Source organism: Clarias gariepinus, chromosome 8 (assembly GCF_024256425.1).
Source record: "Clarias gariepinus isolate MV-2021 ecotype Netherlands chromosome 8, CGAR_prim_01v2, whole genome shotgun sequence".
In the NCBI taxonomy this organism is placed as follows: Eukaryota; Metazoa; Chordata; class Actinopteri; order Siluriformes; family Clariidae; genus Clarias; species Clarias gariepinus.
In genome coordinates this window covers 9760152-9787058 of record NC_071107.1, presented here as the reverse complement: position 1 = coordinate 9787058, position 26907 = coordinate 9760152, and the positions used below count along the sequence as shown (strand labels likewise).

The window sequence follows — 26907 nt, the reverse complement described above, 5'->3', positions numbered from 1 at the left end:
GTATTATGTAATATGTAATATTATGTCCAATATCTATTAGCAACATCGTGTGCAATATCATTACTATAGGGATATTGTTTAGGAATATCATGTGCAATATTGTGCAATATCAATTTACAATATCATATGTAATATAATTTAGCAATAACATTTGGTAAAATCATTTAGCAATATCGTGCAATATTACTCGTCACTGCTGCTATGTACAATTCTACATAAGTATCTGGTCTCTGCTATTCTTATTGCTAAGCCAGTTGATCTACAGTATAAAGTGGTAATGATATATATATATATATATATATATATATATATATATATATATATATATATATAAATATATGTAATACCTAAATAATAACTATTATATCAACTATTACATCAACTATTACAATTAAACAGTGGTTTATAGTGATCTCCACCTCTTTTTCAAACTTTGTTCTCCAAACTTCCCAGATCCCAATCTGATCAAGCACCCATGGGATACACCAGACACAAGACCAATCTACAGAGGCCCCACTTCGCAACCTGGGGCACCCAAAGGATCTGCTGCCAACAAATTACCCTAGAGGCCCTGCAGAGATACACCCCTTGGGCACAAGGGGAACCTAAATCGTAGTTGTTAATGTGAATCCAAAACCTGATGTTAATATTTTTTATGTTGCGGCTAATCAGTGCAATTCAAAGACTACTGGCCTACTTTGGAAACTACAACTGACTCATACCTGACTCACATATGACTGCATTGTATAAGAAGTAACTTTCTCCATATAATCAGATGTTTTGGATAACTATGTAACCTGTATCTAATTTTTAATCTGCAATCTAAACCCTGGATCTGCTGATCCAATAAATCATCCTGAGCTTGTTTGACAGTGTATGACGCATCAGGAAGAACTAAAGACAGATTTTGCATCTGTTTTATTAAAATGTTTTTCTAGTGATGGGTATTTTGTGATATATGTATTAGATATAACTCATTTTTTGTTCTTGTTGATTTTCAAATTTCTGTAATGCTTCAAAAGAGCTAATGAGGTTTCCAGAAGTGGGTAAATGTGCAACAGCTGCTTCATAACTCCAGGCATGCAGTTTAATTTAGATTTTTCGGGGAAATGCAATTATTAATTGTATTAGATCAGTGGAAATGAATAATACAATACTTCTTAAGTAATTTTGTGTTGTGGAATTTTTACATCACATCACTGATTTAAAATGTTTTGAATAAGTTTTTGGATTCTCTTGGATTCAGACTTCAGACCTACATTGCTGCAAAAGGTGCTTTAACCAAGTACTCAGTGATAGGTATGAGTACATCTGTAAATTGGATATTTCAATATTTATATACAGTATATACTACTTACTTATTTATACTACTTAAGAATATTTCTTGAAATACTTGAAATAGTCTGTACTTTATTTTGTACATTTTGTACTCCCTGTATGTTTTGGGTCATTATACATCTGTAATATGAAGTGGCATCCTATCTGTTTTTCAGCATTTGGCTGAATCTGTGCAGATAGTATAGCCCTATACACTTCAAAATTCATCCTGCTACTTTCATCAGCACTCAGATCATCAATAATCACTAGTGACCCTGTTCCATTGGCAGCCTTGCATATCCACACCATAACACTGCCTTCATCATGTTTGACAGATGTGGTATGCTTTTGATTATGATATGTTTCTTCTTTCCATCATTCTGGTAAAAAGAAACGTTAATCTTGGTTTCATCAACCAAAGGAATCTGCCAAGTTTCCAGCAAAGTCTATTCCGACCTTTCTGTTCTTGAGTGTTAACAGTGGTTTGCACCTTGTTGTGAAGTATCTGTATTAACTTCATAAAGCTGTCGCTTGACTGTAGATTATGACAATGAAAAGAACGTGAGAAGACCACACTTCTAAGAACATTTAATGTGAAAAGTGTACTCATAAGTGGATATAAATAAATGATGTATAGTTACATGCACAGATCTTCTCAATTAATTGCCTTTATAATAAATGAACTATAATGGATTTTGAGATATGTAGGAAAGTAAGTTAAGAAACTCGTGTCTCGTTTTGCTAAAAATGTCAGGATGTGGTTGTCAACATAGGAGGTGTGAATAAAAATTGAGTCACAATATTTCAATCCAGCTCAGCACTTACTGTATATTGTACTTATGTTATATTTAAATATATTATATAGTGTAGTTTTTTGCACATGTAGTTTTTTTAAACAAAAATTTCATATATATATATATATATATATATATATATATATATATATATATATATAATTTTTGTTATAAAATCTATATTCATTTAAATAGGTTGTTGGTATTATAATGTCCATCAACATGAAGCTTATTTATTCTTGTTTGCCTAGGACATGCAGTTACTAAGGCATTCATATTTCAAATGATGTAAAAAGTTTTGGACAATAAATCTGCCAAAAATTTTATACATACTTTAGGAAAAGAAAAACAGTTTGATATATATTAAGCTAATGTAATATTAATAATATTATTATAATATTATCATGTACACTCACCTTGAGGATTATTAGGAACACCATACTAATACGGTGTTTGAGCCCCTTTCGCCTTCAGAACTGCCTTGAAAGCATTCTTTAGAAATGTTGGCCCATATTAATAGGATAGCATCTTGCAGTTGATGGAGATTTGTGGGATGCACATCTAGGGCACGAAGCTCCCGTTCCACCACATCCCAAAGATGCTCTATTGGGTTGAGATCTGGTGACTGTGAGGGTTATTTTACTACAGGGAACTCATTGTCATGTTCAAGAAACCAATTTGTGACGTCGTGATTATCCTGCTGGAAGTAGTCATCAGAGGATGGGTACATGGTGGTCATAAAGGGATGGACATGGTCAGAAACAATGCTCAGGTAGCCCGTGGCATTTAAACGATGCCCAATTGGCACTAAGGGGCCTAAAGTGTGCCAAGAAAACATCCCCCACACCATTACATTGTGGTAACAAGGCATGATAGATCCATGTTCTCATTCTGTTTATGCCAAATTCTGACTTTACCATTTGAAGGTCTCAACAGAAACTCATCAGACCAGGCAACATTTTTCCAGTCTTCAACTGTCCAATTTTGGTGAGCTTGTGCAAATTGTAGCCTCTTTTTCCTATGTGTAGTGGAGATGAGTGGTACCCGGTGGGGTCTTCTGCTGTAGCTCTTCTATCAGCTTGAATCAGTCAGCCCATTCTCCTCTGACCTCTAGCATCAACAAGGCATTTTCGCCCACAGGACTGCCGCATACTGGATGTTTTTCCCTTTTCACACCATTCTTTGTAAACCCTAGAAATTGTTGTGCGTGAAAATCCCAGTAACTGAGCAGATTGTGAAATACTCAGACCGGCCCGTCTGGCATTAACAACCATGCCACGCTCAAAATTGCTTAAATCACCTTCCTTTCCCATTCTGACATTCAGTTTGGAGTTCAGGGGATTGTCTTGACCAGGACCACACCCCTAAATGCATTGAAGCAACTGCCATGTGATTGGTTGATTAGATAATTGCATTAATGAGAAATTGAACAGGTGTTCCTAATAATCTTTTAGGTGAGTGTATATTAATATACAGTATAATGTATAGCAATATATTTAGTATTAAACTATTTATACAAGTTTTTATACTTTATGTTTTTTTGTAGTCTCATGAGACCCCATGGCTTCTATAGACATTACATTTTTTATAAACATTTTCTATAAACATCACATTTTCTTCAGCCTTGTAAGATCCTTATATTAAGATGGTTTGGTATTTGTCTAGGTTGCTTTAGGTTTTAGAAGTTTTTCAACTACAGTTTGGAGCATGGCTTTGGGGATTTGTGCTCAATCAGCCACATAATCATGGGGTTAAGCTCAGGCAAGGAGGCCTGAAACATCGTTGTTGTTCCAGGTTATCCATCAATAATGTATTCCATAGGGTTAAGGTCAGAGGTCTGTGCTGGGCAGTCAAGGTTTTTGACACCAACTTTGGCAAACTACAGTATGTCTTGCACGGACCTTGGTTTGTTGCATGCTGTGCGTGCTGCAACATGCTGGAACATATCTGGGTCTCTTAGTTAGAGGTGAAAGGGAACTATGATGCTACAGCATACACAGGCATTTAATAAAACTCATGCTTTCAACATTGCATAAACAGTTTGAGGAAGGGAAACAGTTGAGTGTGTGGTTGGGTGTACACAGAAGTTCGAGGTGGAGAGACCTGAAAATGGCTGTGCAATCACCCTGCCTGATCAACGTAGTTAATGATAATAACAAGAAGAATGAAAGAAACTTCAAAAAGAAAAGTGTACCAAGCTTCATTCACAAGCAGACTTGAGACTGTTAATGTTGGAAAAGGTGCTTTTAGTACGCTGAATACATATGTAAATCTGATATTTCGATCTGTATATACATATAACAAAACACTTCAAAAACATGCTTTAATTATATCATTGTGGAATATCAGTCATTCTTGAGAACTGGGACAAAACATGTCCAGCACATAATATTGTGTTTTTCTAAAAAAAAAAAAAAAGAAATCAGAAATAATTCATATTTTGATGATAGTCAACTGAAAAAGCTGAATCATATAGAATAAAAATTTTTTTTTTTTTTTCAGTCCCTCTTAAAATTATTTTTATTTTATGACCACCTGTGCACCAGCCATGCTGTGCCCACTGGCCACTGCCCAAGCAAACAGAATTTCTGTTTTATTATATAGTCAACATTGTATGTGTGACAACATCATCAGGTAGGAATTTGTTGTGCTTATTTATTTATTTTTTAATGAATTTTTCTTAACATTTACGAAGATTTTATTAATAGTATTACTACTTTACTGTTTTTAGGTAAAAAGCAGGGATGGATGGATTCTTTCATAATAACTTAGAGGAAGCCATTTTTTATATATAAAAACACTTTGTTGTAGCTCTCCTGCTATGCTAAACTCAGTTCTTCCTCTGGTTAGCTTGTACCTCTCAGTGACACCAAAAACTGCAAGAAGCTTTGCCGGTGTCAAACTGGCAATGTTGAAGTTCACCAACCTACAAAACTTCAACCAAGCGCTGTTCTGGTACAGAGATTTGAGGAGCACTATTAACCAAACTGGGACAAAAGCAAAAACTGCCTTCCTGCCTGACATGATTCATGGTGTCACTGTCAGCAGCATGCACTGACCTAGTTATTATATACTGTCTAAACTCACAAATAGGTGATGTAATATCAATGTGTTATGTAATATCAACCTTTTTAGCCTTTTTATCTTTTCTCAAATTATACATCACAATTTAAAATTAATCTATTACCCTACACCTACAGTATGGGTCTCTTTTACTAAACATCCACAGGGCAGATAGGGCTAGGGACTTTAGAATATCACTTCCACAAAATGTTGAATATTTCACAATGTATTACAATCACATCTTATCTAGTCACAAGCACATTTTATTATGAGAATCTCATGATCAGAGTGACTATTCGTAGATTATCTCTGGGAATTTTAGTTACATTGTTAATCCAATTCCATTTCCACTCCATTTTCAAACAAAAAACTGAATAAACAGTAAAGATTTCTGCTATAGGCCACAAACGCTATAAGAGACGGCTGGTCACTAAAGTATTACTAGAGCATTTTCTCACCTACAGTAATTTGCAGGTGCTTCTTACTAACTGGTGACAGCTATGTATAAATGCTTTACTTAGTTGTGAGACCTAAAGTCTTTCCCATGCCCGTAACTGTTGTTATAGTGACAGCAGTTGATAGTCTAGCACTTTAATCCTTTTGATTTCTTTACTAATGCATTAGGTATGGCTTCACTAGCAGTAAATGTACCACTGTCCATTATAGTGGTGCTGCTTGACCACTAGTGCAACACGTCCAATCTAGCTATATGAGATATCTATGACTGAGGCCATCTTGAATGACATCAAAGAGACACAATTGGCTATATTGGCACACCAGCTGCAAAGCAGCAACTCCTTAATGTATCCACAAATCATATGAACAGTATGTAATGAATAAAACATGAATGGGTGTGCTTAAAACAGCACACCCATTTTTGAATGCTGTTCATGTCACTGCAATTTACCAGCAATTACTGTTAGTCATGAATTAAAGAATGACAAGCCATACATTTGATCAGTTTAGGTACATTTAACATTTTAGGAAATACGTGAAAGGTCCTGGTCTCTCCTGGCAGATATGAAGTCATTTAAAGCAGTTGTACTTACAGTAGCCGGTTGTCTTAAAGCTAATGAGAAAAAAACAGACTGTAATAGTAGAGAGAAACAGGGAAGGTTGCCAATTTAAAATATGACAGCTTTAGCTCTGATGCAGATGCTGGGGAGGCTTTTTATAAATGTAAATGTTAATTAGCTTTCACAATGAAAAATAACACGGTATTAAAATAAGCACATTAATCTTCGTAAACCTATGATTTGCCTTGCAGCTGGCACATCCGTCAGAGCTGCTGCTGAATCAACACCGTCTGTCCAATCAGATTTAAGAATTAAGAGTGCTGCAATTAAATAATTTTTATTTATGTTAATCAGTTGCATTTTTATTTATGTTAATTAGTTGCATTAATTCTTGTTTGTTCATATGTATACCTGGTCCATTAGTGGCTAGGATTCCATCCATCCATCCATCCATCCATCCATCCATCTATCTATCTATCTATCTATCTATCTATCTATCTATCTATCTGTCTGTCTGTCTATCTATTCAGTACCTCCGATACAACCAGAGTTAAAGATGGTGAAGTAAAAACACTCAGAATGCAGAGATATGAGAAGCCAATAGCCAAATCTATTGGTATAATTTTTTATGTTCAAGATGTTCAGGTCATTAACATAATGATAAAGATATGTTTCATATTTAAACAAGGTGTCAGTGAACCTTTTCCATGATTGAAGGGCTATTTCAGACTTAAACCCAGAAGCATTTTATACTGGTTTTGGATTTGACCTCCACAAAAGAAGTTATTACCATGCAGAATGGTAAGTTACTGGTTAGCACTTCTGGTTAGCTGCATGGTAGGTTACTGCTTCCACTTACAGGGCTGAAGTTTAAATCCCGCCTTCAGTTCTGTGTGCATAGCGTTTGCAAGTTCTCCACGTGCCCACTTTCATTTGGTTCCTCTGGTTTCTTTACACTGTCCAAATCAACACATAGGTTGAATAGAGTTTGTTTGCTCATATCCCGCTATGGATTTAGATGTGTATGGATTAATGAATGTACTATGAAAGTGAATGAAAGTCCATGTACCAATTACTAAGAGGAAGATATGTCTAGTCTCATTACAAAGAGGTTCACCAGTAGTAGGTGTTCAGCAGGTTACTTTATTTAGAAGAATTTAAATGGAAATTAACCCGGAAAAAGCAGTTTAATTATGTAAGTGGAGTAGTAATGTTATAAACTTAAAAGTGCCATTGAAACTATCAGACGACATTATAGCCATGTGGAAATGAGAGTGTCCTCACAAGTCCTTTATTTGCATAACAACATAATTTACCAACATTGATGCACCCTGTTGATTTTTAATCATTAAGTGTCATTTTTAAATGACAAAAAAAAATACGAAAGTAAGGGAATCAAGTGGACAGAAAAGCAATTTGGCCTAAGATAAACTAGAAGTTCTGGTGAAAATTTTGTAAGCGGGACTAATGGTACAGATACTCCATGACTTCTACAGATACACTATGCCAGATATTGATTTTTTGTTTTGTTTTTTTGTTTTATACTTATTTTAATATTTTATTATGTGCAACTTAATACATTTAAAAACATTCAGGACAAAATGATAGCAGTATCATAATTGTGGAAAAATAGTTCTAAACGTCTAACACATTAGCGCTAAACATTTCTATACCGATAAATCTGAAAAAACCTAAGTCTTAAAATGTTTCATTTTTCTTATAGACAGAATATTGGCTAATACTGTTAACAATCCAAGTGCTGTCATATTCTGTATACTCAGACTATGGATGGAGACAAGTGAATTTGCTGTTTCAGAGAAGTTTATGCAATATACACTATACAGTATACAGTGTCCTGGGCCAAGGATGAGCCTAGTAGATTACCGTTGCCACTAGTGCATCAACTCACAGACCCCGAGGTTTCTTCAAACCATTCTCAAGTAAACTAGTTCACAGTAAGAATTACTGGATTTAATCAGAAGGCAAAGTTGTCATGACAACACTGCGGTTTTATACTTCACAGCTTGTGCGTGTGGCTCATGTCCTCTGTCATAAACCAGCATGATCTTGGCTAAGAGACTTTGACTGGAGGTGGATAAAACAGCTAGAGTTTGACCCCAAAAAGCTTGCAAATAGCAAGCCTGTCAAGTCGCTGGAGATGAGTGAGGCAGCAGAAAGAAGCACATTTTTAGCTTTCAGTGGTGTCTCAAACCATCTGTAAGTGCAAAATCACATCCTTCTTATACCAATTATGGCAAAGTTTTCTTCAAAGCATAAATGTGGACAGCATCCCAAAGTGAATAACAGTCTATTCTAAACAGAGTATCTAAAATAGTCTTAGACTTTGCATTTGTTAAATAATTAATGTTTATGTGAGTGTTTATTTAATATACGTATATTGGTGTTGCACTGTCACTTTGTTGTTGCTCGTTTGCACATTAGCACGTGCACTTTATGTTGTCTGTAAAACCTGCAGATAATCTTCCTTAGTTTTTGTTAATTTATGTTGTAATTTATGTTAGGACTATCTGTCTTGTTTTTGCTAGCCAGCTAACTAGGCCTCTTAGTTAGCTAGTTTAGCTTCTCTGTTAATTTATGTTGTAAGTTTATGTTGTATGTAGCACCTTGGTCCTGAAGGAACGTTATTTCGTTTCACTGTGTACTAACTGTATATGGTTGTAATGACAATAAAGCCTACTTGAACTTGAACTTAAACTATTAGGTTCGTATATTATTTATATATGATAAGAAGATTTACACTCACCTAAAGGATTATTAGGAACACCTGTTCAATTTCTTATTAATGCAATTATCTAATCAACCAATCACATGGCAGTTGCTTCAATGCATTTAGGGGTGTGGTCCTGGTCAAGACAATCTCCTGAACTCCAAACTGAATGTCAGAATGGGAAAGGAAGGTGATTTAAGCAATTTTGAGCGTGGCATGGTTGTTGGTGCCAGACGGGCCAGTCTGAGTATTTCACAATCTGCTCAGTTACTGGGATTTTCACGCACAACAATTTCTAGGGTTTACAAAGAATGGTGTGAAAAGGGAAAAACATCCAGTATGTGGCAGTCCTGTGGGCGAAAATGCCTTGTTGATGCTAGAGGTCAGAGGAGAATGGGCCGACTGATTCAAGCTGATAGAAGAGCAACTTTGACTGAAATAACCACTTGTTACAATCGAGGTACTGTATGCAGCAAAGCATTTGTGAAGCCACAACACACACAACCTTGAGGCGGATGGGCTACAACAGGAGAAGACCCCACCGGGTACCACTCATCTCCACTACAAATAGGAAAAAGAGGCTACAATTTGCACGAGCTCACCAAAATTGGACAGTTGAAGACTGGAAAAATGTTGCCTGGTCTGATGAGTCTCGATTTCTGTTGAGACATTCAAATGGTAGAGTCAGAATTTGGCGTAAACAGAATGAGAACATGGATCCATCATGCCTTGTTACCACTGTGCAGGCTGGTGGTGGTGGTGTAATGGTGTGGGGGATGTTTTCTTGGCACATTTTAGGCCCCTTAGTGCCAATTGGGCATCGTTTAAATGCCACGGGCTACCTGAGCATTGTTTCTGACCATGTCCATCCCTTTATGACCACCATGTACCCATCCTCTGATGGCTACTTCCAGCAGGATAATGCATCATTTCACAAAGCTCGAATCATTTCAAATTGGTTTCTTCAACATGACAATGAGTTCACTGTACTAAAATGGCCCCCACAGTCACCAGATCTTAACCCAATAGAGCATCTTTGGGATGTGGTGGAACGGGAGCTTCGTGCCCTGGATGTGCATCCCAAAATTCTCCAACTGCAAGATGCTATCCTATCAATATGGGCCAACATTTCTAAAGAATGCTTCCAGCACCTTGTTGAATTCATTAAGGCAGTTCTGAAGGCGAAAGGGGATCAAACAACCTATTAGTATGGTGTTCCTAATAATCCTTTAGGTGAGTGTATATGATAGAGAACGTTTTCAAATCTTGTAAAGTGAACTATGAAGTGTACAAAATCACATAGTATATTTAATGCTTCATATCAATTAGTTGCAGACTGACTGATTGTTTAATGTACAAAATACTCAAGTCAAGTCAAGTAGGCTTTATTGTTACTTTAACCATATACAGTTAGTACAGTGAAACGAAACAACGTTCCTCCAGGACCAAGGTGCTACATGCAACATAAATTAATAGAAAACTAGCTAACTAAGAAGCCTAATTAGCTGGCTAGCTGAGACAAGACAGATGACAACGTAAATTAACAAAAAAAAAAAAACTAACTAGCTAACTTAGAGCTGGCTAATTAGCTGGCTAGCTGGGAACTGTCTATTTTTTTTATACAAAAAACAACAACATAAAGTGCACATGCAATTGCATGTGCAAACAAGAGCGACAAAGTAACAATGCGACAAACATGACATTACAATACTCTGTGGTAAAAGGTGATGAACTGAGGTAGTTGGAGGAGAAACAGTAAACAGTAAACAGTTAACGTTCTGAACGTTACTATGTAAAAGGACAATTAAACACCCTGCAATTCTCTCTGTGTAGAGTAATGCAACTAATGCAACAAAAGTGAAATTTTACAGTCTTTGCAATTTGTACAGTCTAACATGAGTTTAGTGAAGTGAGAGAACTAACACTAAAAATAGTTTTTATTAAAAAAATATTTTTAAAAGTAGATTTCTATACAGCTCCTAAAGGGATGTGTACAAAAATACAATTCTCTGGTGCACACTGGGAACTTATTCATGCTCACCAGACAAATAAGAATAAACTAACTGACATTGCTCAAGAGCACAGGAATATATAAGCTTCATTGATTACCTGAATGCTAATGCATTCAAAGGGATTTATTCAGATAATGGAATTTGAAAACATTCTTCTATGTGTAAATGCATTAAATAAAAAACAGACTTCTACAGAATCAAAAGACTTGATGGCATGTGTTACAACACAAAATCGAAAATGACTACAGCAGCATGTGTCCTTGTATCTGTTTGAATGTACATTTTGATGGCATGTTGACTGTTGAAAGAGAGTCTACTCATTTGTGATACATCGCAAAAAATTATTAATTTTTAAATGACACAATTCCTCTTTATGTTTCATAGTACAGAATGGATTATTTATTGGAATGGATCCTATTCCACGTTTGCGTTTGCTTGCTATCTATCTATCTATCTATCTATCTATCTATCTATCTATCTATCTATCTATCTATCTGTCTGTCTGTCTGTCTGTCTGTCTATCTATCTATCTATCTATCTATCTATCTATCTATCTATCTATCTATCTGTCTGTCTGTCTGTCTGTCTGTCTATCTATCTATCTATCTATCTATAAGAGACATTCGAGTAAAACTCTTGGAAATAAATATTTCCAGCACAGTATGGTGATGATTCTCTTGACTGCACTAAAACATCTGAATGGTGCAAACATTTCGAACTCTGTGAACGTCTGTGAATCACAATCCCACCCAAGTTCGCCTTTTCTGTGAACATTCAGTGAGTGAAACACTTGAACCTTATAAATCAACAGATAACTTTCGGGAGAGACATGCTTGTCTGTGGGAACTGTATACTCAGTTATTCACAATTACCAGTTGCACGTTACAGGAACTTGGCTGGAAGTTATTATCATATCGCTCATAAATTTCTGACCTTGCTCCAAGTTTGGGCTATTGAGAGAGGCCAGCATTTTAGATGCGAAGTCCGATCATGGCTCCAGCACACTGAGAAAACTTTCTACCTTGTTGGTGTCTAAACACTAGTGAAACTCATGCATTTCTAAAAAGATTGGCTAATTCCCAGAACAAACCCTCGATTATAATTAACACTATGTCTGGAGAATGCAGGCCTTCCAGCCCTATGAGGAGACACTAAAGGCACAGGCGTTTTTGTGTCTCACATGCAACAAACCTATGTATGAGGTTAAGCTGCAGGATGTAAGGAAGCCATACTGCTGTGTTGCATCCTGTTCTCCAAACCACACCCATAATCATGAGACCTAGATCATTATCTGTATCTAGTTAGTTTAAACTGTGTTTTGTTTTTTGAGTTTCAGTTCCAGCCCCAATTTCTTTTTCTTGTTAAATGGACCATATGTAAAATAGGGATTCACTTTTAGTTACATCTTATAGTTCTCCATGTTCTTACCACAGCAAAAAGCTGAGTTGCGGATGTCTGACGAGAGCCAGAAGGAGATGAAGCAGAAAGTTGACTCTGAGCTCAAAGTAATCAGCCACAAATGTGAACAGCAGCCCCAAGAGAAGGAGGAGGCCAGAAAAAAGAAACTCTTAGAGAAGGTGGCATGTTTAAAAAAAAATAATAATAAAATAAATATACACAATACCTTAACATAATTCAAACGTGTGCACACCATTTTGTTGCATTTTTTTTTATAAACAATATGATGTTTAATATGATTTGTGGTGATGGGAGTAGGTAACAATTACTGTTATATGGGCATAAAATTTAAATCAATAGTTTGAAGTTTCTGTATTTTAGCTCATTAGATTATATAATAATTAGCAGCTTTTGTCTCTGAAGCAAAAATTGAAAAAAAATTCAAATCTTTTGAAAAAATTGTTGTCCAATGATATTAAAGAACAGTTTGTACCACTCTACCACTGCTGTCCTATTCTACGGGGGGCCTGGAGCCTAACCTAGTGAACTCGGAGCACTCAGTTTATTTGAGTTATATAAACACTGCCGCTTTTAGGATTAATTCAACACTGAGCAATTTGTGTAGGTGGGGTACACCCTGCATTGGGTGCCAATCCAGACCTTAGGTGGGATAAATAATTGACTTTGCCCTTCCAATACTTTTTAAGGGGACTTTATGGTCAATATAATTACACAGGAAAGCACACACAGAAGGCTAATTAACCTAATGGATTGAAGAAGCTTTTAAGGAAAATTACTATAGGTTATATGTACCATGTGGTTATACCTATTTTGCTCTACTTTGCCTGCTTGTAGCATTGCTAGAAACAAACATGTATCTGCTAACACAAGATAAAATCACAGATCTTAGAATTTCCTTTCACTGTACTGTGTAATTTCTTAAATGATTTTTACAATTTAATATTAGTTTTAAGTCAAATTAAGTCAAGTCAAGTAAGCTTTTATTGTTATCGCAACCATATACAGTTCAAAACAACGTTGTTCCAGGATCAAGATGGTACAGTTCATAAAATATATGTAAACATTTTTCATCGCCATCGTTATATATGTTAATATGCTACAAAAGATTACCAACATTATCAACATAAATGAACAAAACTAGCTAAGACACCTAATTAGCTAACTAGCTAAGACAATAAATCACTACCATTTAACTACCTAAGAAATAGGCAAAAAGCTACCATAAAGTGCAAACTGTAACAAATACGACACAATGCAGTACTCTATGACAATGTAGCGCCGACCAGAACACAGAGCAGGATAGAGGTACAGTAGTGCCAATAAATTGCCCATGAGGTGGTAAATGCAGTTCAAATGTTTAAATAGCAGCAGTACATATTGTGCTAAAAAACAGTTGTGTAGGTGGGTGTGTGAAATTGCTAGATGGTGTTCATCTTAGTGAATGTATGTGTTTGTGTGTTTATCAGTCCAGTCCCATTGTATTGAGTGGAGGGGTTTTTGCGGTCCAAGATGGCACAATTCCCAAACTAGACAGTGATGCAGCTGCTCAGGATGCTCTTGATAGTCTCTCCAAAGAGAATGGTAAGAATCAGTGCACTGTAAAAAATCCAACTGGCAAAATGTTGGCATAATGAATATTTCTCAGTAATCTGGACAATAAGACATGAAAAAGCTGACTGAACTAGTGAAACTAGTGAACTTTCATAGTTCAAGTTAAGGTTTAATTACTGAACAGATTTGCTAATGCAATATAACATGCACAGAAAATGGTTTGGAAGTTTGAGCATACGTGACGTGCTGTGACGGTTCCGAAGTTGCCGCATTAAAATAACATTAAAGGCATTTTGTCATGTTTCTTTTAGTTTAATTTTATTTGACAGTCAAGGAATGTAGCTGTAATGTGTTACTTTTGGTTTAAAATAAAATTTGGAAGAATCTTTCAGGCATGCAGTTACAGCCTCTTTCATTACATTGTTAATTAAAAACAAAAAACCTGCTTCAGTAAATATAAACACATCTTTGAAACCTGGGATGTAAAAACCTATGACAAGTTCACATTTATTAAATTAATAAGTCTTTTAAACTATCAACACACTTCAAACTTAATAAAAGAATATAAGTTGGGAGACATCTGACTTTACACAGTAAATTGAGTTAAGTCAAGAAAAGTTGAGTTAACTTAAATAAATCACTTTTAAGCATATTTTGCACTGCACTAGACACTTTAAATATGTGGATTGCACAAACGTTGAACATTACCATTCTTTCATTACCATTTATTCTACCATTTATCCACACAAAAATTACATAAATATATACCTACCCGTTCAGCTGCTCTTATTGTTCTATATTTCTTCATACATTCTTCAAATATTTTCTATATTGTGTATTTTTGTTGTACAGTTATTTATTTATTTATTTTATTATTATTTTTTTTTAACTTTAGTTTTTATATTTTATTTTATTCTTTCCTAGTTTTATTTACCCTATATTTTAATTTTCATATTTATTTCCTTTACTATTCATAGTCTTCTATTTTAGGTCACGCGCAGAATTTGAATTTAACTCAAAAAAGTTTTGCAGCAAGTTGCCTTGAAATTTTAAGTTAAGTCAACAGTTTATTTTTTACAGTGATGGTGGAAGCTGGGCCTTCTTCAACCTTTTCAGGTAGAAGAGACATTGCTGGGCTTTTTGGTTTAAAGAGCTTGTGTTGCGGGACCGGGTGAGATTCTCTGCCAGGTGGGCATCAGGGAATTTGGTGCTCTTGACGATCTCCACAGAGGAACTGTTGATTGTTGGCAGAATGTGGTTTCAACAACCATCTCTTTTGTTTTATCAACATTCAGAAACAGGTTTTTGTCTTTACACCAGTCCATTAGCCTCCGCACTTCCTCTCTGTGTGCAGAGTATTTTTAGTTGTGGGTTACAGTATGTGGATCATCCGTCATACCAGTCCCCTCTGTACGAGCGTCTGCCATAGAAACACAAACATATTAGAATAAGTGCAGTAATATGAAATTATTATTCTACAGTGTTACAGCTGGAATTATTGTCCAAACCTGCTTTTATACAAAAATAATGCACCGTTTCTGACTCTGAACTTAACCATCCTACTGTATAGTCATTTTTTAGGCAAAGTCCATCTAGTTATTATGATAAAACATTTGCCTTGTTTTTGTCCTGGATATTGCAAGATTTTTTTTACTTTAAAATAAGCAGCCCAAAATGAAATTCAGACCAAAACTCAATTTAAACAGCTTCCTTCTAAGTACAAATATAGTCAGTCAGCCAGGAGATATTTTGCTTGAATAGTTTGGCACTGAAGCTTCAAGGGTAATCTAGCCAACAGGTCAAGAAGCCTCACTGAAATTAAAAGTGTACCTACAGTCACCCTAGATTGTACTCTGAATAACAAAAAGCTTTTTGTACACTTAATTTTAGCATTTTTATTAGCTTGGTGATTCAGGAACTATAATAACGCCATTGTGTAGCAATGAACAGTAAAATGAAAATGTAAAATTAGAAAAAACCTTTTTCGTTTCCACACAAAGTGTGTGTTCCTGAATCAGATGAGAGGTTGACCTCAAAGAAATGCTTCAGATTATAGTAGAAATCCAAAACATTATTGTGCATTAAATATGCAATACACATTCATTCATTTCTGCAAAACACATTATTATTAGTTTTATGCTATAAAATGTGTGTACTGAATGTGGTTCACTACAAATGGTGCTACGGAGACAAAGATGATATTTGTAGTACTTGGATACTTCATACTTAATACTTAGTATTTGCACAGCCTATGAAGCTTTAAAAAGTATAGGCTGTAGACAATATTTGGGCTCGGGGGAGAATTGTGAATTGGCTGAACTGTTCCATCAATTCACGAAGGCAACACTTTTATGGAAAGTGAAGATATTTACATGTTAGACATTATTAATGCAGCACACAGTTCATTTAAAGCAGCTGGACAGGAAGGCAGAATCTTATCCAGGCATAACACTGAGGAATGTAAAAATGGACAGCCTTACTGGCAATTCAACTGTGGCTTTGATGGTTCAATCACTTCAACAGAGTGTTAAATGCAGAAACTCTAAGCTATGACAACTGATTTATGTTGCATTTTATATTCTGTACATGCTTTGCAGACGCTTCCAGTAGGCACACCTAGGCAAACACTAACAGATCACTTTTTCACAGTGCCATTATTTATTTAACAAAAATGCCAAAGCCAAAAAGAACACAAAAATAAAACCTATGGACAATACTAAGTACCATACTGAGTTAATTGCTTGTATATCTACCTTTAGCAGCAATAACGTGAAGTTATTATTTCCTCTATGACTTTATTAGTCTCTCATAGTTGTGGAGGAATATTGACCCATACAACATTGCTTCAGTTCATTAAGGTTTTTGGGCATTCACATATGCACAGCTTTCTTAAGGCCATGTCACACAATATTCAATTGGATTGAGGTCTGCACTTTAAGTATAGGCTTTGCAAAACTTTGATTCTTTTATTTTTCATTTATTTTAATGTAGATTTACTGCTGTGCTTTGGATCATTGTCCTGTTGCATGACTTAACTTTACCCAAGCTTTATGTATATACAAAGAGTCAGCTAAAAGAATTTATACAGTATGATGTACTGTATATTATATTATCATATATGTCACTATATACATAAACATATAGCAAAAAAAAAAAAGTAGTATGCAAGTATATACAGGACCAATAGTTAGAAGCAAATCACTCACAATCAGGTTCTTTAACAGCACATGACATGGATTCTAGGAAGGAGCTTCTGAGTCTTCCAGTCCCAGGAGCAGATATCTGTTAACAACAAAAGAAAAATGAAGAGTATCACAATTATAAGTATTGAGATGTTTAGCAAAACATCATTGTTAAACCTCGCTCCAAAAGGATGTCACATCAGAACACCACTGAACTGAAATCTGTCTCTTATTGAAAGATAGTAATGAAAAATGTGTGCAGCATATTTGTTCCTTTTCTGAAGAATTCGTGTTTTTGCTGAAGCTCTATAATGGGGAGACAGTAAATGAACCATGGAGATCTGCTTGAGGCTGAAACACCATCCATTAACATCTAAGTACTACATTACATGGAGTGGTTGGGATTTGGGTCTTCAGTACTTCAGCCTGTGTGACCCGTAAGTCACATGACTAAATCATCTCCTAGCAACTAGTCTGCACAGTATAGAGAGGAGATGATTAGTACCTAATATTAAACTGCCTTTATTGTGGTCTGTAGTTTAGTTTTTCTGATTTAATAAACTGGCAGATGAAAAAAAGAGAAAAAAATGTCACACACTAAGATTCCATTTAATCACGTTTAGCTTTAACACAATGTGGTGGCCGGTTTATGCGTGAAAATGTGATGTTCCTCATGCTCCCAGGAGCGCTCTTTCACAGTTTGAATCCAGGAATATGTCTGAGCCATCCGAGAAGAAATACTCCAGTAATGTGATGCCCTGGTCATACGACGTTTTAATGTTGTCAGACGACGTTTTAATTGCCACATAAGGTTGCACAGGCTAGACCAGACCAAAAGAAGCAACCCCAGATCATAACACTCCCTCCAGATGCTTGTACACTGCGCACTATGTACTGTATGATGGGTATATCACCTCCCTTCTTACACCCTGATGCACCCATCACTCTGGAATAAGGTCCCTCTTAAATCATCATGCCACGTGTCCTTTTTCCATCGCTCCAATGTCCAACCTTTATGCCTTTTTTTAATTAGTTTCTCTAACACGTGGTTTTCTTATGGCCACACAGTTGTTTAGTCCCAATACTGTCAATCCTCATCACATTGTGTGTGTATATGGAAATGCTGTTAAACTATTTTACTATTAAACATAGATACGGTTTTTAACTCTTGTTTTTACCATGCAGCTTTATTAAGTGTTCAGGTCATCAGTTTTCCATTCAAAAAACTCCATTCATCAGTTTTTATGTGTTCGATGTTTCTTAACCCAGTTCCAGTCATTTCAAATTTCCTTAGTTGTTCTCTTTGCTTGATGCATCACAAAAATTTAACCCTTCTGAAATGTTCTATTCTTTTTCAAGATGTTTTGTTGGCTACGCCCAATGCTTGTGTAATAGTTCTGATCAGTCTTCCTTTTTTAAGTCGCTCAGACTTGCTTTTTTTCTTCAGAGATAGCTCTTTGGTTTTTATAGTGGTTTATTCTTTTTCAGCAAAAAAAATACAGTCTGCACAGGCAAAACCCAGAGCTCAAAGCAAGAATTTTAATTGTTTGGCAGCTTATCTAGCACGACACACCAAAGGACAGACCACCAGGGCAACAACAATTTGTTAAACATGGGTTATAGGTCATTTAAAAAAAAAGTCTAAATCAATTTATTGTAATAAAAAAAATACTCATCTTTACAAAGGGTACCAATAACGACTGGAGCTCACTGAATATAAAAATATTATAACATTGCCACCTTGAGAGTCCCAATGTGGTCACTGTTTCAACTAGGCACTTCTTGGAACTGTGCAGCTCTCACATGCTGGAGAAGGAAGGAGATCACTGACCAGATAACGGAGGTTGTGTCTGACTTGTTTGTGTAATCTGTAGAGATGATTTCATGTGGTAGTTCATACATATAGTTTATAATATATATATATATATATATATATATATATATATATACATTAATGGAGTATATATATATAACACCCTAGTGCTAGTACAGCAGAATTTCCTGTTTTTTTTTTCTTTCTTTTTTTTTCTTCTTCTTCTTCACTGGAAATCTATTGCATAATTATAACCGCAGGATTTCAGCACACATACCAGCCCACCATCATACAAGAGGACCATAATTTCAGCTTGGAGCACAAAGCATCATTATATACAGAGGATGAACATTATATACTTGTGACTATATCAGAGAAACTCTTACAAAGGCATGAATGTGTTCACATTATTTCATCAGAAGAACTCCACCAGCAGCAGAAATTATATGTAAACCTTCCCCTTTTGGTTTGTCACTGGTTTGCCTTTTCACAGATGATACATTCAACATGCAAACTTTTTCTGAGCGTCCATAAAAGATGCAAGCTGGTCCATGAACACTGGGATTAAGACAGTATAACTTAAGCATGTTCAATAATTCTTGTGAATTACATCACAGTCACAAATGAGGACAGATGCATCATATATTCAGTCTAATATTCTGTTGTTTTCTGATGTTGAATTGCTGGAGACTTTTTTATATGTTTACCTTATCAAATCCTTACACTGGCCCATTTTTTCCCCTGCACATCAACTTCAGGAACATAATGTTCTCTTGTTGCCTAAGACATCCCACGTACTCCCAGGTCCCGTTGTAATGAGATATTGTAAATGTTGCTACTGTACTATGACAAGAGGCAACTTGAAAAAAGCAGCTCTTATGGGAAGTTCTATAGATGTACTGTAGCTCAAATTGGTGAAAAGGGTAATCCTGGTTGTGATAGAAAGGTGTCAGTGTTTTGGTCATCGCTGACAGGAGCCATTCAGTATTAGATGGGTGGTCATAATGTTCTCCTCCATGTACCCCAGGTTGACTGGAGAGCCTAAAAATTGGAATAAATACAATGGTCACCACTGGTCTCTCTGCTCCCTATTCGAACTACAGAGGTTCCTAGATGGATGGATGGATGGATGGATGGTCGTAATGTTGACAGGCTGTAAAGTGCCTACATATAGGATAAATAAACTGGTTGTTTATGTAACACGTCAGCAGAAACAGCGAAATTTCCCTCTCCTCGGTCTAAAAAGGAATAATTGATTAGAATCATGATAATCTAATATAAATTTATCCATCCTTAAATGAATCAGCCAATGGGCTGTAAATATTATCATTTAGAAAGCGATAATTAGGGGTTGTATTGTCAGTTTTAATGTTGCATCTTGCTAAAGATTGGTGATTAGAGAGTCCTTCCCTGATTACGTACAATTATACAGTATCTTATTCAAGGTCAAACCATATTCGAGCAACAATATTCATAGCAACTTGAATAATGTGGCATCACATAGACCAATTAATAAAACATTTTTCCATTACAGCATTTATAAGTCATACTGTATGTTTGTCTCTAGCATACAGTACGTTTTGGGTAAAATGTTTAAAATCAGGACTTTATGCTCACCTTGGAATTCATTATACACTTTGTTAGTGCAGATGAACATACACTCAAAGTGGACACGTTGTCATTAAAGAGTCCCTCTAAATGAAGGGCAATGTATTCTAAAAGTGGGTGATAAACATGAAACTGTTGCATAGAATTCGTTTTTAAAATGTTCGATTCACTATGACATTCTTACACAGAGGATATTCTGTGTTGTATAATCATGAGCGGAAGCAATGAGTCATGGGTAATTCAGCACACAGTTCCTCACACAAGAGCACGACAGGCTTCTGGACCGTGTGTGCGGTAGAGGTGCTGTAGAGCGAGCTACCCAGAGAACAGACTGGTTACCACAGTGATGAAAATGTCATTAGTATAGTTCTGGCCAACAGATCCTTCAGACCTTTTATTCCTCCACAGGGGCTGCTAGAAAATAACGTAGGCAGACTTTGGTTAACCTTTTCCTTACATTACCCACAGTGATGTTAGACATTCTGCTGAAAATGTTGCCCATTATTTCTTCTTCTTATTATTATTATTATTATTTTCTTCCTCTCCTGTCATCACATCAGACAAATACTAACTTCTCACCAAAGCACCAAGCCTAAATAAATCCGAAAATAAATCCTAATTAAACTCCACATGAGTTACATCATACTATCATGGTGGTTCAGAGAATAAATGTGACACTTGACATAGCGTGAAGCTTTTGCATATATACTGTTGCCTTGCACCTCCAGGGTACGGGTTCGATTCCAGCCTCAGGTCTGTGCATGTGGAGTTTGCATGTTCTCACTTTTGTAAATCGCTCTGGATAAGACTGTCTGCCAAATGCCTAATGTAAATGTAAGTATATTATTTAAAAAAACCTGCTCATCCAGGTAATTTTCCAAATAGCCAAACGTGTGATAACAGTGTGATGCATAACATTATTGTCTCAGGATTTCAGAAATGGCTGATGTTCTGGGATTTTTACAGGGAACAGACTATAGAGTTATACTGTATATACAGGATGCAAATTTGAATTAGGTGTGCTACAGAAGCACAAGGCCACATCAAGCTCTACTCCTGTTAGCCAAAGACAGGCCTCTGCAGATGGTAGAGTGCAGAATAATGCATCACCAAGATGAACCTGTGTCAGCAGTTCAGGCTGAGGGGGTGGTGGTAACATTGTGGTCATTGTCATCCTCCGCACAGTAATTAGATTAAAATAAAACGTGGGAGTGTTCGAGAGGTGGGAGAATTACGAAAATCATAACATGGATGAGCAGCTGAGAATCTCCAGCAGTTTTGGGATAATCAAGTCAATAGGACCAGAATCTCCAACAACTGTTAAAAGCAAATGGTGCTACTGTATCTATACAAAGGTACTGCTCCAGATGCGGACAGGTACCCGAGAGTAGTCTCCCACTACATGGTTTGTCTTCAATGGTGTAATGTAGAATAAAATGCCAATATCTGTGCTGAAATAAATGAACTGGCATCACATGCCTTCATGACATAGATGCTTTGTAATGAGGGTTGTCTGACAGCTCGTCAGCTGTTCAAGATTAGGGCTAGAAGGTAAAATAAAAAAAGGGGTTGGCAGACACAGAGTGTTTGCTCACTTTGCATCTATTACTGGTTCTTGTGTACTGAAGTATTTGTGGGTGTGAGAGGAAAGGCGGCAGCGATATGCATTTGCAATGAAGTGTGAAGTTGTCTGACTGCTTTTGCTTTGATGATCATGAGCCCATGTATCAGCTATATAGCTATTGTAGGAGAACATATTGTAATACCAGTGTTGGGTGTAACGGGTTACAAGGTAACTAGGACGCATTAGAGTACTTGGATTACCTTTTTGACATAAGGAGTAATCTAATGCGTTAGGTCCGCCATTTGAGTACTCAGTTATTTAGTTATAGTTTTAAAAATGTAATCCGTTATTCAGACAATTAATTCAATCCGTTGGCCAGACAGCAGTCATACCGTTAGTGTGTGTGTGTGTGTGTGAAAGTCATCCTACAAGCCCCGTCCCCAATAACCCGCACCCCTCTGTTATTCCTGCTGCTATACCCCATCTCAACTATGCGGTTTGACTTGTTGACGATTACATTGGCTATATTTATATCTAGCGATTCAAACACTGCAGTGTCAGAAGTAGAACATGCACAGTCTTACACACTACGGCCAGTCTGCAAATGCCAATTAGCCTACTCTGCATGTCTTCCATGCATCATCTTCAACTCTGGATGTGCGAGGCCACACCACCATGCAGCCCTGATTTAACACACCCAGTTAAATTCCACTAAATATTCAAACTGTCCAAGGTTGAATTTTTATGTGTTTACTCTTAATGATCCGTCATGCTGATACTTGAAATGGCAGAATTTCTAAAGTATAAAGTTCATGACCCTAAGATTAAAATGACTCATTCATGAGACAGAAATCCCCCCACCCCCACATCCACCCACATTACACCATGATACTACAAACAACTGGATATAGTCTGTCGTCTAAACACCGTGAATTATCAATGCACAAATTATAAAAACTATACCCAAAGGGTTAAAAAATTCCATGTATAAATGAAGGTTTTCAATCAGTAATGATGTAGAAACCTCAGATTATGGTGGCTTTCTTAACTGAATGATGCTTCCTGTACCCTGTTTTTTGAGGTACATTCTTATTTTTATTGAACAGGCTCTGTTTTCTCTGGGTAACTGATGTTCCCAAATTGTGTGTCTGTGTGTGTACAGGATAAGTGGTATGGAAGATGAATGAATGAAACACCGTTTCCCACTGTGTCTTTTCCTCATAGTCTATCCCAGTGACATACCTTCTAGTTTGGAATCATGCCAGCAAATTCTCCAGCAAAGATCACATGGGGTTGGGATCCAATTCAATTAATTACAGTGATGAAAACAAAGATGGCTAAAATTTTACTAGCGAAGTGTAACTTCCTCGCACATTCAATGTCGATCTTTGTCAGATGCATTAATGAATTAAGTGTTAGCCTAATGAGTACATTTTAATCTGATACCTGTAATAAATATATGAACATTTGCACCTTTTTCATGATATAAAGGAATCATGATGAAAATGACAGTAACCCAAGCTCAGGATCTGAGGACTGACACTGTGAGGGATGCAACTCATGCCTTAAGCATATTTTCAAAATAAATGAAAAGCAGGGTCAGATCAATAAAGCCGTATGCAACAGAAAATATGTTGTACAGCTACAGTACACATATTTTTTATTTATTTAAAAATATGTTTGGTACCAAAGTGCATTTGCAACATCACAGGGTAACAGCCTACATTCAACATTCGAGGTAATCTGGCTATCAGTGGCATAGATTCGCAGGTGTTGATAAAAATCACACCATATTTTTCTATTCAAGTAGAAAGAATATAAAAAAATACTGTTCTCAGTGCAAAAAAAACCCCCAAAAAAACAAAAACACAAGGAAATGAAAACAAACTTCACATAGAAGGAATTTGAAGGAAAGAAGCAAGTCTCACGGGATAGCACTACTTGCTCACTTTGTGCCTCATTGTCCAGCTATTACATTACTTAACACAATGCCCATCACTTCAATGCTTTTTTAAAATTAAAACAGGAATCAGGAGTTTAAATTATCCAGCTTGCACTTCAATGGTCGGCATTCCCTTCATTAAGTAACCACTAAGAGCGTAGCCAACATTCAGCTGCCATCACCTGTTAAAGCACGGTGCTGTGCACGTGTAAACAGAGTTCATGTGGTAGGACATGCTCGGCATCTTAATTGTAGTATCCACTGGTACAGAGATAGTCTGTGGCTGTGCTTGTCCATGTGATGGGCCACTAGACGTCTGCAGTGAACCATTGTGGCACAGGTACGTATTTGAGGTGTGACCTGAGACCAGCAGAGGTTGGCAGCTCTGCTGGGTGTATTGCAAGGTTGGCCTTTGGACGTACTGGGCTACTGTGGTACTCTGGCTTTGCGCTGGATACGTGGCCTGTCCTGACTGTGGACCAGGCTGTTGTAGCTGACCTTTTTGCTTGTTGGCTTCCTTCACATCACTATCATGGGCACTATGAAGAAAATAAGGCACAAGTATTGAGTGAAATATGTAATTGTAGTGGCACCAGCTGAAATATTGTTGAATCTAATTTGACTTTTACAATTATATCTTGTATGAAAAAAAAAAAAAAAATGCAACAAACTAAAACGTGCATAGATACAGCAGTCACTCACAGAAGCAGTCTCTCCACACAGGGCAGTAGCTGCTCCCAGGCGTAGGCGGACAGGCGCTGCAGACGAGGCGGCCAGGTCGGAGCCAAACGCAGGATTACCCGAGATGAAGCCACACAGGCAGCAGCTACCAATGATGGCACAAATCGCAGAAATGCATGGTCTAGGAATAGAAAAGCATTTTTTTCCAAAAATATTTTTATTTATAACCTATACTTTTAGTTATTTGTTTTTAGTAAGAAAAAAAAGATGTTTCCCTTCAAAACCAGCTATGAAAGGATATAAAATGAAGTGAATCAACTGTACCTTGCAAAGAGACTTCGAGGAAGTAATCTGCATATTTGTTCATATACAACGATGTCTTCTCTAAGCATGCCATTGGCCAGCCATCAAGTTGATCTGTTTCACTGACTGCAATCGACAAGTAATACTCGATGAAGTGGGCAGCTGTGGGTAAATAAAGGTTCCAGTGGAAGTTCTCTAGGAGCAGCAGCTCCATGTGCAACAGGCCCTGTTTGGTCAACACCAGGTTCATGGAGCTCATACAAGCAAGGCTGTTGAGAGTTTCTAGCTTCGGCACTCTGTCTTCTCTCTCTTCAAATTTACCTAGGGGAAATAATGGTTTCAAAGTTTAACTTGCATTAATGCATTTGCCATTTTATCAGTTGTACCCATCATATGGTGATTTATATTTTGGACTTGATGACTGAACATCTGTAGACTTGATGTTGCTATGCAGAGTTTTTCAGCCGCCCTCTATACAGTATATGCACAACCCGAAATACTCACTCATCGTCTATATCGCTTTATCCTTTATACAGGGTTGGGGGGTGCTGCCTGGAGCCTATCCCAGGAGACTTGGGGCACAAGGCATCCACACAAAATCACACACATTCTTACACTATAGGCAATCTGGGAACGTCAATTAGCATAATCTGCATGTCTTTGGACTGTAAGGAACCCACCAAGCACGGGGAGAATATGCAATCTTGATGCACACAGACCAAGGCCAGGAATCAAACCTTAAACCTAAAGGTGCAAGGCGACAATGCTAACCACCAAACCACCGTACCGCCTGCCTGCTCACCCACCCACTAAAAAACATGCAAAGCAAACAGCAAGCGACTTACTGGCCAAAAGTAGGCAGGAAAGAGCCACCATGTGGAGCTGCTGCACAGAGATGTCATATCGGTCCATGAAGAGGTCCAGCAGGTACACGGCCAGGTGTCTAGCTGCTGGACACAGCCTGAACCGGTTGCTCACTATGGCTATGAGGTCTGCAAAGTAGCGCCTAAGGTTCAGCTGCGGAGACTGACCTTTGTATACAGGCAACCTCAGCTCCTTCAAACACAGACATGAACATTTATGGTTGATGTCAACAACAGTAGTGTTGGAAAGGAAAAAAAGTTTTTAAATAAATGAGGACCTTGTAGCGTAGAGCATGGTAAATATCTCCAGCAAGCTGGCCTTTCCACCACTGGCCCTCCAGCTCCATTGTGGTGAAAGGTGTCAGGATGCTTTGGGAGAGAAGAGATCGGAGTTAACGATGCAGTCTATGCAGGATGAAATTGCATGAAGAGGGAGCTGGTGATCAAACACTCCACTTCAGTGCAAACTACTGCAAACGTGCAACTACCAACTCCTCTAATTGCAAAGGTCACTCTCATCTCAACATCCACTCTGTGCTCAGGAGTAATGAGAAAGAAGATCTCGTGTGTGTGTGAGAGAGAGAAAGAGACATGCTGATTATCAGCCATTGGTTCAGTCTGTGGCCAATAGTTCTCTCAATCAAGAGCTGCTAATTTAAAGGTATTTAACAAGTGAGACTATTAAACCAAACTCAGCTCTAGGGTGGAAAGTTCTGGAACTGCTGGGTCAGTTCTAAAAAATAACCAACTAACATTGTAACAATAGCGAGGAAACAAAAACACAGGGTATTTTGACATAAAGTGTCAACCTTTTTTTTTTTTTTTAATTAAAAAAAAATATATATATCTATTTAAAATGTGATGGTTTTAACAAAGCATTTCCAAACGTTTTTCAATCATTTCGTTCCAAGTGTGAGTCCTGTGTAGTACCCAAATACTTACCCCACAGACAACTAAACCTACATAAACGTTACAAAATATCAAATCACCCCGCACAGACTTTAAATGATTAAAGACCACCGATGGCGGTGTTTATGTTTACGATGAAACA

At 36.9% G+C, this 26907-nt stretch overlaps 1 protein-coding gene across 2 annotated transcripts; it reads right to left on the bottom strand.

The window, feature by feature from the left end:
- Positions 1-23680: 23680 nt before the first annotated feature.
- On the bottom strand, positions 23681-26907 carry ccnj (cyclin J). Of its 2 annotated transcripts, XM_053502533.1 has the most exons (6): positions 26799-26907; positions 26135-26225; positions 25839-26049; positions 25015-25314; positions 24712-24871; positions 23681-24548 (listed from the first exon to the last, which is right to left on the bottom strand). In XM_053502533.1, the coding sequence occupies exons 2-6, from the start codon at positions 26201-26203 to the stop codon at positions 24188-24190; spliced, it is 1101 nt and encodes a 366-aa protein (XP_053358508.1). In that variant the 5' UTR covers positions 26204-26225; positions 26799-26907; the 3' UTR covers positions 23681-24187. The 2 variants fall into 2 exon arrangements, with proteins under 2 accessions (XP_053358508.1, XP_053358507.1); XM_053502532.1 differs by lacking the exon at positions 26799-26907 and having other exon boundaries at positions 26135-26493.

Coding starts and splice junctions, on each gene's coding strand:
- ccnj (XM_053502533.1), bottom strand. CDS start 26,203: ATGGAGCTGGAGGGCCAGTGGTGGAAAGGCCAGCTTGCTGGAGATATT. Junction 26,050..26,134: donor ACCATGCTCTACGCTACAAG/GTCCTCATTTAT, acceptor CTGTGTTTGAAG/GAGCTGAGGTTGCCTGTATA. Junction 25,315..25,838: donor TTCCTGCCTACTTTTGGCCA/GTAAGTCGCTTG, acceptor TATTTCCCCTAG/GTAAATTTGAAGAGAGAGAA.